We start from the raw sequence: 16,787 nt of genomic DNA on the forward strand, positions 1-16,787 counted from the left end.
ACTTAACATGCCTGAAGGATGACTGAAGCCAGCACCACCAAGGCACACACCCGTCAACATCACACAAAAGTACACGAACCCCACCAGCACCTCTCCCCAAGCCTGACCAGACCTGAACAAGTCCCATTTACTACTAACATCCTAAGACACACCCCGATGCTTTCAAACATTTGGTATTCACTTACCTCAAAAGATGGATAGATGACTGTTATGAGCCCTGCTGTCAATGTATGGGCCAAACTATAGCTTTTTCATTCTATAACTTGAAATGGAGTTTAGATTTTGTCTTCACTTCTGCTCTGCTGACTTACACACGGTTTTGATGCAGCACAGGCTTGTTCTGGTGTGCAGGGGGGAACGTCAACTACTAGGGGGTCCTACCTGTTCCCAGGGCTGGGACCAGTCACTCTGAGGACACTCGCTTGATCCTTCCCAACAGCTATCAGGATATACCACCGCAGCCATCTACATCCAGTTGGGTTTCCTCAAGAGACTGTTTAGTTTAATGTGTTGGCCCCTTTCAGTGAAAGCTACGAGACACACAAACGTCTCAAACAAAATTCCTAACTGACTTTAAAAATATATATATATTTAAGTAGAAGACAGAGCCACAACATTCCCAGCAAAGGGAAGGCCATAGCACAAAGTTTAATTGTATATCCTTATACACCAGAGGATCCACAGGGAAGAAAGATACTGCAACACAACTGCTTGGAAACTTTTGATCAGAGCTTACACCTTATTAGACACAGGCTAATCCAGACAAAGCCACACACGCACAAAAACCAGCCTCAGGTTCTGCTTCTCATAGAGCTATTCATACAAAAAAACTGTTGAGGACTCAAGGTTGAGCCAGACCTGCAGGTCTACAGCAAACTGTGGCAATTCCCCCTATTTCTGCCTATTCCTAGGCACAACAAGAGGGATCTGAGTGGGAGAAGGGAGCAATGTCTGCTTTACAATTTGGGGTTATTTTGCCACAGATGCTAAACAGGTTGTGCCATCTTTATCTGTTAAGAATTTATTATCCCCTCCTGGTAAAAAACGTGAAAAGCTATATTCTAAGCTAGATCAGTAAGATACATAATTACTCCATCTCTTTGGAGGTTTTCAGATACAACTTCAAAGCATATTATTCCACAAAGGAACAGCAAGTACCTTTCTTAAGAAAGGAAACTCTATAATGGGTCAGCCTTTTTCTTTTAAGCAGAAGAAGATGTATCCATTACAGGACTCCCTTTCTGTTTAAATGACTCCTGTGAAATACCCTAACATCCTCCAGGCGGCACATACAGAAAGTTTCCTAAGGAGAAGTATGTCTAAAAAAAGTGACTTCAGGAAACATGTGCAATTTCCTTTTAAATCTGTTTTATAAGAAGGATACCAATGTACATTTTAATAGTTTTATTTTCATTTTCCCCAAGAGGGAACCAAAGGCAGAGAGGTGTTGTGAGATACATCACGCTGTTCTTATGGGTAAATCAATTTGCAAATGTTATTTTACCACTCTATAAAAATACACACAGGAGTGTGAAGGAAGCAAAGTAGTTCAGAGTGGCTGTCATAGAGCAAATATCTTAAATACAATCAGTTTTCTCGCCCTAAAAATCGTGGCTCCTTGTGTTCCATAAAACCGAAGTCTTTAGTAGCCACATGCCACAGGAACAGAAATTTAAGTGGTAGCTTCCTTTGAGCATGTGCACACAAAAGCGTTAGTAAAGAACTGCTCCCATGGGACTAGACAGTAGATGTGAGCAACAAAGCCCCATCCACAGCAGGAAAGAAGATATGCATCTAGTTTTATTGTCTCAGCTTCCCATCCAAACTCCTGTAAACTGGTTCCATACCATTCAGGCATCTCTGATAAGAGTCTATAGTTCTATAAAAAGAAGTCACACTGTATGATCGAGATATTTACCCTGTATGTGTTATGTGAGCACGAAGAGGAACAACCTTCCAATTTCTCAAGATACATCCAAGCAATCTGTAAGTGACCCAATTCCTCTCTCTGTCCAGCTGTGCTGTGTGAAACTCAGTTAAGTGCCTCTTCACGGGTAGAGACAGTTTGCTTTTAAAAATATTAAGGACACATTTCTAATCTTTTTTTTTAAGAACTTCCTGGAAAGTTACTGTGGAAAATGAAAGTGCTCCCATGGTGAGACCAACGTGCAAAGCTCTATAGACTTCCATCTTTGCTGCTTTCTTAGTATTCCTTCCCTTAGCGGATTCGTTAAGATGAGGCTCAACACGTCGCAATGAGGCCCATCATCCACCTGTGACAAGCAGGTAGACACTGGAAAATGTTTTATGTTTAATCATAAAACGTGGAATAAGCCAAAAAAATATGGTTCAGATATGATTGGTATGGTCTCTTGAGCGGGTTTATATACCAATGGCCTGTAACACTCGCTTTTCGTTCTCATTGAGATGGTCTGAAAACATTGCATAGCAGGGCTGCTGTGCAAACTGACACAGGAAGTCAGTGAGATAGGCCTGAAAGGGAGACAGAAAGACCCAGTTAGCATCACTTCACTTCGGAAATTCTGCTTCTTTCAAGCACCCAAAGATAAACGCGAACACGCACCGAACACGACAAGGGGACTGCAGGGAACAGAGAAGCGATGCAGAAGGGAGCGAGGTGGCAGAGGGGAAAGGCCAACAAACAACTTCCAGGCGGTGGTAAAAAGCAGGAGCAAAGTACGGCACAGGGCCTGTGACTGGATGGGAGCATCTCCAAGGGGAATATGAAACTCTGTAATATCCAATCTACTTTTGATTTCAGCAAATAGCTGTGAAGCTCATGGGTAGAAAAATCGCACCTCCCTCTATTAAAGAAGTTTTGCTCATTTCCTTTTCCAAGTTATAGGTACAATACGAAAAAAATAGCTCCAGGCATTCTTTGGATACTCAGCACTTCCCAAAGTAATCTCAATGAACTGACTACATTTGGGACAACCATCATTAATTGGTGTTTCCACTGGTGTTTTGCAGTTTTGTTAGAGTACAACATAAAAATAAATAAATTCACAAGGAATGACAGGAATCTGATTTAAAAAAATAATAATTCTAGAGCATCACCTGGAGATCTATTTGGTAAAGAGGGTCCTTTAACGCATCTGGATCATCCTCTTCATCATCTTCATAGTAATCCTCATCTGTCAGAGGCAAATCAGCAGGTTTTAACAACAAACAGAGCAAAGTATCTCAGGAAGTGTTCTACTGGACTACTGTTGAAATCCAAAGGTCCACAAAGAAATAGCTTCGGCACTGCTGCATAAACTATTTTGTATCCAGAATATTTGCTCCTTAAGTTCACATGGTTAGAAAAGAAAATACACCCCAGAACAAGAAGGGTCGCAGTGGGAGTCCCAAGGAATGCAGACGTGAGACGAGCATACATAAGATACTAGACAAGCAAGTTTGTTAGTTACGTGCACTATTAATCTTAAGCCTTGATCTTATGCCAGGGTGACACATTTCCAGTTTTGTGCTAATGCAAGAAGTCTCCCTTATTGTATCAGCCTGTAAGGTTCTCCCCTAAGACTATATGCAAACTGGGGAAGAGAGGAAAGGAGATACTATACACGCTCTGTCTGCTTTATGCTGCAATTATTGCTCAAGATCACCCCACAGGCAAGTTCGTCCACTGCTATAACACTGTCATTCCACCTCCATCTCCAGCACCAATCCGCTTCTCTGTCTTTGAGCACCAACATTCTCTTCAGAAAGAAATACCTGCACGAACCTCACAACAATGCAAAGCCTACACAGCATCCAAACTCTCATGAGAAAAATAAAGTCATTTAATCAACGTGTTGTTCAAAGACATGTCCCTCTCCCACAGAAAAAAAAAATCCACCTTTTTCAAAGTCCCAGTGTATTTCCTCCCCCTTGCCTGCTATCAAGGAAAGAAAACTAACTAGAACATCAGCAACTCTATTTTGTCTTTGAGTAACAACCTTGAAGTTGTTACTTACCATACTTGTTTGTGGAAAGAATATCTGATAAGAACTGTCCTGCTAAGCTTTCATCTTCATCCTCATCTTCTTCCTGATCCTCCCACATATCGTTTGAATCATCTGTTTAAAAAAATAAATAAATAAATAAATCTAGAAATAAACAAAATCCAAGGTGCCCAATCTGTAAATCGCTATACAGGGACTGTATAGGTTTTAGGCAAACATCCCTGCTTTAGTAGGTGGGCAAAGGGAAAAGGCTGCAACCACTGTCATCTCTTTGGAATGACTGACTCTAAAATTGGAGCTAAGCAAAAAGCACCAACAAGAATGTATCCCCAAACAGGGAGGAAGAAAAGAAAACTGGATATATCAAGCCAGGATAATTTTAGTGGGATATGGTCAGATCCCATCTTCCAGATAAAGTGACCCAAAATAATTTCCAGGTGTAAGAATACACAATAGTGACTGATCTTATCTTTTGGATTACTATTTAAACCTTTGTAATTACAGGTATAATATTTACTATTGTCAGCTTCTTATTACTGTAAATGCTTCTGAAGAGATTAAAAAGCAGATTTAAGCCATGCAAAGAGGAAAACCAACCCCGTGTTTTACCTTGACTCCAATCTGCGGTTGTCTGTCTTGATGCATTTGCTTCCATTGCGTTAGAAAGTTCATTTATTATTAATTTTAAGATTTTTACTAACAAAGGAATGTTTGTCCAGCGTTCAGGATCTATAAGAGAAGAAAAGTACACATCCTCACTGCTTTTCATAAAAACCAGTTAAAAAAACCAAGCCTTTTTTGTTGATGTTATTGTGGTGTTTGTTGTTTTTAATTTTACCATACATTTAAAATGCTCACAGACAAGCAAAACTTCCAGTTTGTTTTTCCTTTTTTTGTTTGTTTGTTTTTGAGGAAAACAAGACAGACAAAAGAAACAAAACCCAAACATTCCTTCCCATTCCTTTTGTATACCCTCACAGGCTTCCAGAAGTCTCAACTGCAATATGAAACCCTGCATATTTTGAACGAAGAGAACGCATGGTTAAAATCTTCACAGTTGAATGAGTTTGTGAAGTCTACTCAATGAAATCATAGTTACAGATGACTTCATTAAGCATTCTTCTCTGAAGTTATTGTTGCGGGGCTAGGAGTGCTTTCAAGTAAATGAGCTGTGCTGCACTCCCACGCCTGGCTCTCCCGCTTACCCTTTCTGAGAAGCTGCAGGCTCCCACCTTTTCTCACCAGGGTTTCTGCTGGGTTTAATTATGACATAAGGATAGCTAAACAGTATTTTTGTCCTTAATTACAAAAATAAAGATCCTATCAAATAAAGGAACAGGGAGCACTAATTTTAACTTGGTTCTCAAATGCTAGCAATTACCGTTCTATCTGATCAGACAATATTTGAGTTTGCTGGTTTGTATTTTTTTTTCAAGCAAAGAGTAATAACATAGCAGGTGTTTTGTAACTGCTGCTTACCTCTAAAATGCCTAGTGCTTTCCCTATTCATTTCCCTAGTTGTCAACTTAGTTATTTTGGAAGTATAACCGCATCACCACGTTTGTCCCGAGCGTACGGCAACTGAAGGCTCGAAGAGCACTGACTGCGAGATGGGCTGCCAGTAATGTGTGCGAGCACTACACAGCAAGCTGCAGAACCAAGCTCTCCCTCCCCAGAGAAAACTGCCCAGTGCTCCCCTCTGATTTAATGTATGCATCTTTCTCTAAACAGTAACCTTTGATCGGAGATCTTGGGCACGACCAATTAAGTAAGACAAGTCTTATGCAGGAGACTGGTCGAGCTTTCCTTAAAAGTGATCCCTAACTTGCTGCCATCATTGCAAGTATTTGTTAGTTTGTCTCATGAAAAAAATCACTTTTTTTTTTTAATCTTTACGGTCGCTAAACAAATTTTCCTCTGAGAGAAGCTACTACGCATCATGAAATTATCAGTTTATCTCATTAGATGGAACAGGATGATGCAGAACAGCAGCGAATAACTCTCCATCCCATAATCACCTCAGCCACTTAGATTAAGTCAGAAACATCAGGAGTCTTCCAGATCAGTCTCTCAAGTAATAGATACACTAAGCACAGGATGTATAGATTAGTTCTAAAAACAAATCTCCCACAGCTCTGTGTGATCTCGAAGATCTATTTTAAGGCCATTCGTAGCCTCCGCTAACATTAAAAAAAAAAAAAAAAAAACGTTAAGAACAGCAGAGTAATTACTTACTTTTGGCTGATTTTGATCGTGTCCGTATTCCCTCATCCATATTAAATATTTCTTCTCCCTTTACCCTGATGTCCTGAAGCCGCTTGTCATCTGTATTGATGCCATACTGAAGGAGTTTACACAGTGCTACAGAGCTAGGGAGTAAGGAGTAAGAAAATTATGGATCAGAATTTGTCTGAACTGCCTGGCTTACACAGTGAATTGTCAATAGGAAACAAATCTCCAGAGCAGGCATTCAGCTGCTCCTTTTTCCATGCTTTCACCAAGAACAAGCATTACATAATTTTCCTATTTGTCCTGCTTTATGTCAGTATCCAAAACTGGACTCACCTCCTGACCTGCACGGCAAGCCAAAACCTAACAAAGCTTTGGATTAAACCCTGCCAATCCGTGCATACACACATGCAATTTTTTTTCAGTTCCGAAGGGCCACGAGGTTAAGCACATCCCTGAAACATTGCGTGCACATGAAGAATGAATTAAGAGGTAAGCAGTTGGCAACAAGTATTCATTTCACTGATCCACAGCTACAAACATCTCTGTTGCTCTTCTCTAGCGTCAAAGCCCTTTATACTTCTGGTCCTTCGCAGCTCAGCTACTCCCAAACCTCCCAGTTCTGCTCCCTCAGTGCCCTCACATATCCTTTCCACCTCTGCTGCTCAGATTTCTGCTCCTGACCTACAGCTGCTTTCCAGTCCCAGGCTGTTTTCGAGCCATATTGAGGATATCTGACCACAGGCTAAGGCTGTCAATTTATACACCCGGCACTCTCAAACCTCTCTTGGTTTCACAAGTCTAACACTGATGTTTCAGAGCTCTACACAACTCGTTCTCTTCATGCTCTCACTTCACACCCTTTTTCTCTCCCCACACCATGGCTCCAACTTCCCACACAGCTGGTTTGGACCCAGACCTTACATGCCACCTCTGACTTGCCCAGTGTTTTCCCATCTTTTTTTTTTTTTTTTTTAATACAAGTTAGAACAAATAGCCACTTCTTCAATCCCACTCTCAGGGATGGAGACCGATGCCCCCAGATTTATACAGTGTAAGCTATTCCTATTTTCCTTTCACTAATTTCAATTTGCTTGTGTCCAAATTGCAGGGTTTCCTGCAGGAGGAACTTATTTTCTTCATTACTCAGAAAACACCTACCATTTTCTAACGCATCAGGAGCTCCACTGTAAATGACCCCAAATCAGGGTTTAATACAGTGCACGGATCTGCCAAATCATCTGGATACAAATCACTCTAACCTCGGACAATACGGAGACAGCATTGTACAACAGAGTTTAACCTTGTTCTCCCTGTCAGCTTCAGCTTTGGCTATTCCCCACGGCCAAAAGCAGCTCCAGAGGACCCTGCAGACAGCCCTGCTCTCCCCCGGAGTAGGGAAAAACCACAGCTCTTAGGGACAAAACGGAACACACGCGACTGAGAACAGCACGCGATATCCTTCTCATCAGACTGTCTCCTATTCTGCATGATCATTCACACGCTTATATTTTAAAGATGCTTTTTCTTATTGCTTATTCCACAGTCTATTGGGCTGCCTTATAACAATAACACTCCAGCACATAGCGAGATGTGAGTTAGCAGCTGGTGTGAGCCCCTAACAGTGGTCTGTTGGGCTTCTCACTTCCAGAAAGTCAAAGGCATCAGCTGTGGCAAAATTTAAATACCGAGCATTTTGTGCTTTGGAATATTGCACTCAGCCTCCACTGGAACACTAGTGTGCTCCTGCAGGGAAAGGGAGAGAAAACTGTGTTGCAGTTTGTTTCTTTATTGACTTTTTAAGAGCTCATTAAATCACCAGATTATTTTAGGAAACCCTCTACAATACCCTGAGCCTCTACCATGGTCTACAAAGGGGATTTCATGGCCTGAAACTATTCACACAAGTTCAACATTAAAAGCAGTCCTGTGCTTACAATAGACACCCCCTTCCCGTTGGGATCACGCTGTTCCTGTACAGAAACACCAGGCAGCGAGAGAAGCACTCAGAGGAAGAGCAGGGATTGCTCCAGTTACCACAGCTCTCCTGAGCCGAACTGACAGGGCAGGAAAAAAATTCCTTCTGCCCAACGCCGACACACCAATCCGAGCCTGCAGCAGCTCCCCTGTCCCTCGCACCCAGAGCATTAATTGCAGTGGGATGATCAGAAAGCTAACGACAGTGCATGGATCCTTACAAAACGCCCTACCTGACTTTGCCTTCGTACTGCCCGTAGAACAAGTGCTGCCGGCTCATCCATTCGGCCATCACAAACTCCAAGGCAGGCTTGCCGGTCGGTCCGGGGAGACTGCACAGGAACTCTAGGAGTGGTTCCAGTTGGGAGTGAACCAAGTGAGCAAACACCATAATTAAGGACTGCAAGGGAAAAGGGGAAACATTAGCTGTACATAATTTAACAGCTGAAAATGTTTTTATCAAATATTCAAGTAACTGAGTGCCCTGCAGGAATGGAGACCGTGCTCACCAGCCCCGAGAGGTAAAGGAAGTACAACCATCTGCGAGGCACGCAGACGTGTGCTGCAAAGCAGGCAAGAACACTATTACCAGCAGCAGCGATATTTAACTCCACAAAACACACTACAGGAATAGATTTACTCACGCCCATGCCCTCAACCAGCAAACCTTCCTAAAGCAAGGATTAAAAACTTAAAAATAAAAAAAAAATAAAAATCAGAGGTTGCAGGCTTCTGACTAGCAAAAATATCACGAGCCAACACGCAGATACTGCAGGTGCCCTGGTCTGCTCGCTGGACCACATGCTGTACACATGGTCCTATACACACAGAGCTCAAAATCTATGCATGTATAACACAAATGTCCCATCATCAAGCTCAGATCCACAGCCAGAACCCATAGGCTCTTCCCCTTTCACCCAGGGTATTCCACCCCCACAGAAGACCACCCTTCTCTCACATCATCACATCAGAATGCAGAAGCACTTCTGTTTTGGATGCAGTTTGAACACAAATTTTTGGGATAGAACTGCAAGGTTTAGAAAGGTATTTACAAGACACAGTTTTACAATCCATCTCCTAAAGACCAGGAATAGAATTCATATGCTGCATGTATCTAAATGTCAGTCTCAAAGTCCGACGGCACCTCTACAGGCTTCCTCAGGGAAAAGCTGCCCCACTCCGAAGACACATCTCAAGATAGGGGAGAGATTTAGCATCATGAGAGGCTTGTATCTCTTCCCCAGGTACGGGGGCTTCATATAACTAGTTCAGATTTAAGCTTCTGGATCTTTTAAATCCCAAAATGGACAAAGCGAGAGCCCTTCTGAACAGTTATGAACAAATAATGTTTCCCGGGGGGGGAAAAAAAATCAAGTCTTTAAGATAAAATCTGTGCTGACATCTGAATGACCTTCCTGCTTTGCCATGTGCTGGCTTGAAAAATGCACATATAAAAATCAGAGATGCACCCAAGATAAAAGCGTTAGAGCAGATGAGCCTCAGCCAAGTGCTTCACTGAGGGCAAAGGTGGGATCTTGCCAAAAGGCAAGAATCTGCAACAGGGCCAGCAAAATGCCCTCCCACAGCTGCGGCTTGGAAATCAGGGCAGGCATCACTAGATGTTCCACATTAAGGGCACAGCCAAGAAAGACAGGATGAAGAATAAAGACTACTGGCATAAAAATGTTCTATAAAACCGTGCGACTAAGAGTAAAGCAAGCCTAGAAATGATCGTGAGGCTCCTGTCTGGCCTGATGCAGGCCAACTACACCTTCCATCACCAAAAGTTCACCTTGTCTCAACTTCAAGGTATTCATTCATCCTCTGAAAAAAGCACAGAAACACATGAAAACACGCCTTTGCCACAACATCCCTACTTCAGGTTCTAAAGGTTTCTTCTAAAGGTTTGCTGCTTGCAAGCACAAGGTCATGAGAGACTATTTAAGGTGCATTAAAGTTTACCCAACAAGAACCCAACTTACCAAGTAATCTGGACATCTCTATGAATAAAGCAGGCATTTCCCTGACTGCTTCAGGGGATGTGCAGAACCTCCAATTGCACTACCATAAATAACCAGGTACACAATTAAAAAAAAAAAACAACTGATAATTTCTTCTTCCAACACTTCTAATTATTTTCCTGTGTGCCTGGCCTGCTCACCTGCATTACACTGAGCGTCTCCGCTTGTTGCATTTTGCTCAGGATAGCTCTCAGGATCTGGTCCAGGTTCTCTCCCAGCTCACTTCCTGCTTTGGAAATTAAAGTGGAGACCAGCCTGCCCACAAAGGCAGCAGTGAATTCTGACGTCCTTGGATCTAGAAGCTGGCTCACCACCTGCATCACATACCACAATCCGTTGTGGCCTTGCTCGTCATGCCACTGCGCAATTTGCTCCAGCGCCACCGAGACGTATGCACGCAGACACTCGCCGCCGTTCTAAACAAGAAAGTTATTGTGTAAGGATTTGCTTCTCTAGCTGTGCGGAAGGGGAACATGGGAAGACATCTCCTTTTACCACTCCCCAAAACCCCTTAGACAAGATGAAAACAATGGGCAAACTGGTGGCACTGTGAAAGATTGTCTCCTGCGTACAATAAAATGACTGCCTGTATCTCAGAATTATTTTAAAATTATTTCAAAATATTTCAGTTCATTATGAAGACAGACAATCTTCATCTACCCAAACACCAAGAGGATCGCCTAGCAAATACAAAGTCAACCTGAAATGGTTATATTTTTGTGTTGGTCTTGTTATTCAGAGAAGTTCCAAGAGATTCTAACAAGTGAGAGATGAAGACAGCAAAGTATAGCATGAACAAAACAAACCAGCAGCCAAGCTGCAATTTTAAAAAAATCTTCTCAAAATGAAGATCCAGCACAGCAACCAGTACACTGGTCTCCACCTTCTTCTTGTTGGTCTCTAATCTATTCTTGCTGGTATGTTATTTAGGGAAAGCCATTTCAATGGTCCATGTTCACATGACAAAGGGTATCTTGCACTAAAAAATCCCTGTGTAAGGAAACGAAATTATCTTTGTTATTTAGAAGCCAGCTAGTAGACAGAACGAGAAGGCACTCTGCACTTTTAGCTTCAGAAGTTGTGTGGTTTTTTCTTGCTTGCCTAATCACCAGGTAACAGCAGAGCTGTTACAGCAGAGCCAACAAGCACAGCTCAGGTAAGCACTACCACTGTGAGATGAATCCTTGCTCTCCCTCCATTCAATACATGGCTCAACCAAGAAGTTTGCCCTCTCCTTCCCATCTTTTTCCACCTCTGTGAGTACAGGAGAAAACTGCTAGAAGCAAGGTGCAGAAGAACGTCTTTTGCTTCCCCATGCCTGAGAGTGTTCCTGAAGACTGCCTCTGCCATTCCTAGGTGTCATGAATGTTACTATGGAGGAATGTGAAAAGCAGTAAGTTTTTTAATTTTTAGGGCTCCTCCAGAGCCCTAAAATAGGAGAAAAAAAAATCAAGGCTGCTGCTCTACTCATTCTGATCCTCCAAATTAAGAAATGATTGGTAAAAGTCATTGCAAGTACCCAAACAGCAATGCTTTAATGACAAACTGCAGGTGGTGGCCTACAGATAAATTGCATGCAGCTCCTGAGGAGCTGCCAAAATAGCCATGGGCAAGCAAAGCCTGGGCTCCCTTGAAGGTTTTGCCAACTGTCTTATTTGGTCACCTCTCTTGAACTCGCCTAGCCCTGCTGTTCTTACCACTCCCTGCAGTGTTACCTGCATGGTAGCATTGTCATCTGTGTTCAGGCTGCACTGAGCCACTGCAGGGAATGCTTGGCAGATCAGGAGCTGGGACAGAGGAGGTTTTGTGTTCCTCACAACTGTGGTCAATATATCAATAGAAGTCTGAAAGGAAAACACAAACAAAAGCACTGTTACAACAGAAGCCACAGTACGTGAAGTCAGCATTGGTCACAGCACTGCAAGCACCAAAGTCATAAACAGGAGAGATGTGACCCAGTACTACCATCGCATCCTGACTTGACAAACCAGTTATTTATTTTAAAATCAGAGGATCCTGGAGTCATGCACCCACAGTCCCAGTATCTGACACAGACACATGATGCTATGCACTGTAGAAGTTCTTAAGGCAATTCAAACATTAAAAAGCAGTTTAAAACAACTTAATACGGGAAACAGTTCCACAGGGATGTACAGTATCCTGATATACAGTGATCAGTACAGCCAGAGAACTGTTCTAGCTGACTTGATCAATTTTGCTTATATCGATTTAAATTTAATTACCTACTAGTGATTGCTACAGTAATACCACTCAATAGGCAGATTATAAACATACGATAAAGGTATTTATGGGCTTACTTCCTTACAATTATTCTATACAGTCAATGCTTAACCTTTTATAAGTGGACTTTTTACAGAAGTGACAAACCTGTATAATTTATCTCCAGCAATTTATACAACCAGAAAAGGTCTCAGAAAACAAAAAAGGTAAGGAATAGTTACACATCCTGCTGGAGAACATTCCACCAAAAAGGAAAGACTTTCACTGGTGAAACAAGACTATGGCAAAACAAAACAACTCAGCATATGCTGCAGATTGGAATGAGTCCACAGCAACAGTTTACTTTTGGAAACATCTCCCCCCACCTGCAGTTTGCCTTCTCTCCACAGAGAAACCTCTACCAAGCACTGAAATCACTGTTCGAAAGCACTTTAAAAGCAGCCTTCCTGCTCTGCAGACCAGCCATCCTGCATGTTAAAGAACAGGGAATCATCTCCAGCTAAGACCATGTACCACTATAGCACTTACTGCACAAAGCCCTGCTGGGATCTTGTCAGCAGGGGCCTGCATGATGCTGACAAGAGTTGGTATTAGCCTCATCTGCATTGGACCCTGGCAGGCTTCTATCTGAGCTAGCTCCTTAAAGATATCTTGGGCAAGAGAAGCAACAACTGGATCTGGAGAGAGAAAGCACCATTTACTAAAACATACTAACAAAGACATCTCAAATTTTGCTACTGCTATTTCAAATCTGCATAGCAGAAAGTTTCTCTTCTAGTTTTACAATATAAATCATAATCGAATGAACATTGATTCATTATGTTTTCAGCACAGTGATAATCCTGGCCAGGATCCACTAGCAAAAACAACCGTACTTTGAAAATGTAATTTAAATGCATACCGTTACTGTACTTCAAAAAGATTGCAATTGTGAAGGGGCAGATTTTGTTCTCCACACTTGCTGTAAATGCTGGGTCTACCGTACAGACGATGCACAGCGTCTCCATCACAAGGTTGAGGACCTCCGAACTGAACTGAGTTGCCAAGTGGATCAGTCCATCAAGAATGCTAGGAAGGAAAGGCTGCAACACGTGGGTGCTCTCAGAGATCTTCAGCTGGTCACAGTAGCTGGACAAGATGCATAAAAACGTGCAGAATATATTAAAGTGATTTATACATTTAACACTGGATTACATATATGAATGGATATTTCACCCCACCCATCCTTCCTCCTTAAAATCATAGAATCATAAAGATTGGAAAAGCCCTCCAAGATCATCCAGTCCAACCATCTCCCTACCACCAATGTCACCCACTACACCATGTCCCTTAAGTTGACTCCTCTAGGACTTTTCCCCTTCAGTCTACTACTTCCTTAATCTCCCAGCTATATTTCTTCCTCCTCATTCCATCCCTGATGGTTCACCTCTAGGAAAAAAAGTAATCTCAGCAAGAATGTCACTGCTTACGCAGTGTTTAATTACCATGTTCTACAAGCGAGCTAGGAAAGATGAAACAATTTGAGCAATAACAAAATATCCGTATCATTTCAGTGCAAACAGGAGACAAGTTGGTTGAGGGTAGGGTTGTGTGTGTGTGTGTTTTTAAAAACTAATTTTCAATTTTTGCTTTAGAGCCAGTAGAGCAGGAGGTTTTATAACTTCTTTACAAAAACAGGATGGAAAAAAGCAAACGTTCCTTATTGCCCTGATTTGCTCCACAAGGACAAATCATGTTATTCAGCCATGTTTGTGCCTGCATAGGGCTAACCTGGACTTCATTTATACGGTTGTTATCACTCCCTAGTTCTGCTTCTCTTTGGAACTGTACCATTTTAACATTTTACTGTAGCTAACTTAGAATCTCAATTTCTTATTCCTCATCAGAGTTAGTCTACTTTGAACCTGCTCATTTACACTTTTTAATCTCATATTCATTCCATGTTACATTTTTTTAAATTTTAAATTTTAAAATACCACGTTTATAAGTGTGATTTATACCACTTTGGAGTTTCTTTGCATTTGCTTACCCCCAGATAGCTCTGACTGCAGAGATTCGGACAGAAGGCGGCTGGGTTTCGTGCAGACCGCTGACAGTAGCTTGCAGGAACTGCTGGATTAGTTCTGGAGACATCGCCACTGTGAAACGGCTGGCAGCCCAAAGAGCACGGCCCAAGAGAAAAGGAGACACTAAAAGAAAAACAACCAAACAAAAACAAAACAGTGGTTTTAATGCAAGTTTAATGAGTTTAAAATTACAACAGTGGTTCACATTTAAATGACTTACATTAGACTTTGTAGCATGTATGCATCTAGAAGACACAATGTATGCCTTTTCAACACATACAATGTGCACAACTGCACGCACACCACCACATGCACGCAGCAACCTAAATCACCAGACACTTCCATTTGTAGGAGATTTCCAAGGCACTCAGCAGTTACTTGACTAATGGCCAGGGCTGCCTACATACCTGAAAGGTTGAGGTCTGCAAGAACGACGTTTGTCAGGAAGCCGTGCATATCAAAATGTATCCGACCATTCTTCACACTGTCAGTAATAATAGACTTCACAGAGCCCAGGGCAAGCATACAAGCTTCATGTATCTTCCACCTGTAAAGGAATTCAGATGTTTTTAGGCTTTCCCCACACCATCATCTCAATAAATATATAAAAAATCTGAAGGAAAAAACATTCATTTTTTGGTCTAAGCTACCACAACTATTTTCTTGATCCTGAAGAAGAGAACTTAAAGAGACTCTGAGACAAATGTTCACAAAACTCTACAAGCTGAGGGCTTGGAAACTAACCCAGGATGGGCAGCATTCTCAACTACTTTCTATATTTTTGTTTCAATAAACATTACTTCTTGTACCACTTCTCTCATTTAAAAAAATAGGAAAGAAATGAGAATTTGCTATGAAGACTTCAGTCTCCAGCTGTGTCTTGCTTGATTATTCTATGTGCAGAAGCACTATGATACCCAGTACTTCAATGATTTTAAAAAGTTTATTTTTAAATTACATTTTGTTAATTAGGAGGAAATAGGGTTATGGGTAAATAACACTCCTCCTTGGTTTTGTTTGTGAAGTAAATAACCTCCTTTACAATTTACCACATTCAAGGCAGACAGGGACTCAACGTCTGACTGCTCAGGCATTCAGTTGCTGCTCACTATACAGAGTGGCTATTCAGACACTGATCTTCAGATCAACACAAACACTGAACTAATGCACTGTAAAACCAAGAGAGAACAGTTACGGAACAGCAATCAGGTACTCTTTCAACTGAGTGTTTTCCTATCCCCAACTAACATTAAAAATCGTGACTTTAAAGTTCTCAAATTGAACACACGTATTTGCATATAGCACCTAAATCTCCTCTTTACATCACTTAAAAAAAAAAAAAAAAGACATGCCTGAAATTCTGAGCCCATTTAACTGAACAGAAAGTGAAGGTACTGTCAACGTCTCTTCAGATCACATAAAACCAGTAACAGCTTCCAATGACATGTTTCAAGTAACTGTCAGGGACCTGGAGGGAGGGAGCCTGGGACACACAGCTTGTGTTAGGAGTGGCTGAAAGTCTGCCACATGAAGACTTCTGCATCTGGTCTGAGAGCTGCTGTACTTTCTTCTTCTTCTTCTAATCAGAAGTTCTCAAATGAAATCCTTGCCCATCAGCAGTAATGCCACAAAAAGAAAATGTGATTGACTTATGCTGCACTCAGCACTCCAAAACAGCCTGCCACTTTTACCACTGTCATTCCCTGCTGCCCCATCTCCTTACCAGTGCTCAGCACCACTGTTTTTAGCCTGCTCAGCTTCCTGCAAATGCCTTGTAGCTGCTGCAGCCAAAGCAGTTGCACTTTCATTCTGGAAATCAGCAGCCACAGCCTGCACAGAAAGAAATAATAATGTTTAATTGCACAGACTTTAAGAAGTTGGACTTTTCTCCAAATGCCCCACATAAAGCTAAATTTATTATTTATTATTGTTATTTTGGTTGCTTCTAAATGTGGAACACCTTTCATACCAGCAACAGATCTTGTGCAGCAATCCTCACTGTATATGAAAAAGTATCATCATCTTCATCCTCCACAAACTGTTGTGGATTTGCAGTCCAAACTTTTATCTGGAACAGAAAGGAGACAAGAAGGATAGGGTGGATAACAAATTCAGAAGAACAAGTGTAAAAGACAGCTTTTCTGTTCCCAGTAACCTAATTTTTGCCAAAACTACTTTCAGAATTTCTCTGTCATTTTCTATAGCTGATTTTTCTCATATTCTATCAGAGAAACGTTTGAAAAGAGGAGGCCTGCTCTGTTCTGTGTTCACCTTGCTCTACTGCTTCT

General features: G+C 41.7%; 1 protein-coding gene across 2 annotated transcripts in view; it reads right to left on the reverse strand.

Moving 5' to 3' along the window:
- Nucleotides 1–1,389: 1,389 nt before the first annotated feature.
- The window catches only part of IPO9 (importin 9), a 33,483-nt gene continuing 18,085 nt past the window's right edge, over nt 1,390–16,787 (reverse strand). For both annotated transcript variants that reach the window (XM_083812982.1, XM_083812983.1), the window contains exons 11-24: nt 16,469–16,567; nt 16,223–16,329; nt 14,907–15,046; nt 14,463–14,622; nt 13,335–13,561; nt 12,962–13,110; nt 11,908–12,036; nt 10,333–10,608; nt 8,405–8,571; nt 6,201–6,334; nt 4,575–4,694; nt 3,978–4,079; nt 3,079–3,155; nt 1,390–2,493 (exon numbers count right to left, since the gene is read on the reverse strand). In XM_083812982.1, the coding sequence (XP_083669108.1) occupies nt 2,383–2,493; nt 3,079–3,155; nt 3,978–4,079; nt 4,575–4,694; nt 6,201–6,334; nt 8,405–8,571; nt 10,333–10,608; nt 11,908–12,036; nt 12,962–13,110; nt 13,335–13,561; nt 14,463–14,622; nt 14,907–15,046; nt 16,223–16,329; nt 16,469–16,567 (1,998 nt within the window). In that variant the 3' untranslated portion in view covers nt 1,390–2,382. The remainder of the gene's footprint in view (nt 2,494–3,078; nt 3,156–3,977; nt 4,080–4,574; nt 4,695–6,200; nt 6,335–8,404; nt 8,572–10,332; nt 10,609–11,907; nt 12,037–12,961; nt 13,111–13,334; nt 13,562–14,462; nt 14,623–14,906; nt 15,047–16,222; nt 16,330–16,468; nt 16,568–16,787) is intronic.

Source organism: Anser anser, assembly GCF_964211835.1.
Source record: "Anser anser genome assembly, chromosome: 27".
Taxonomy (NCBI): Eukaryota; Metazoa; Chordata; class Aves; order Anseriformes; family Anatidae; genus Anser; species Anser anser.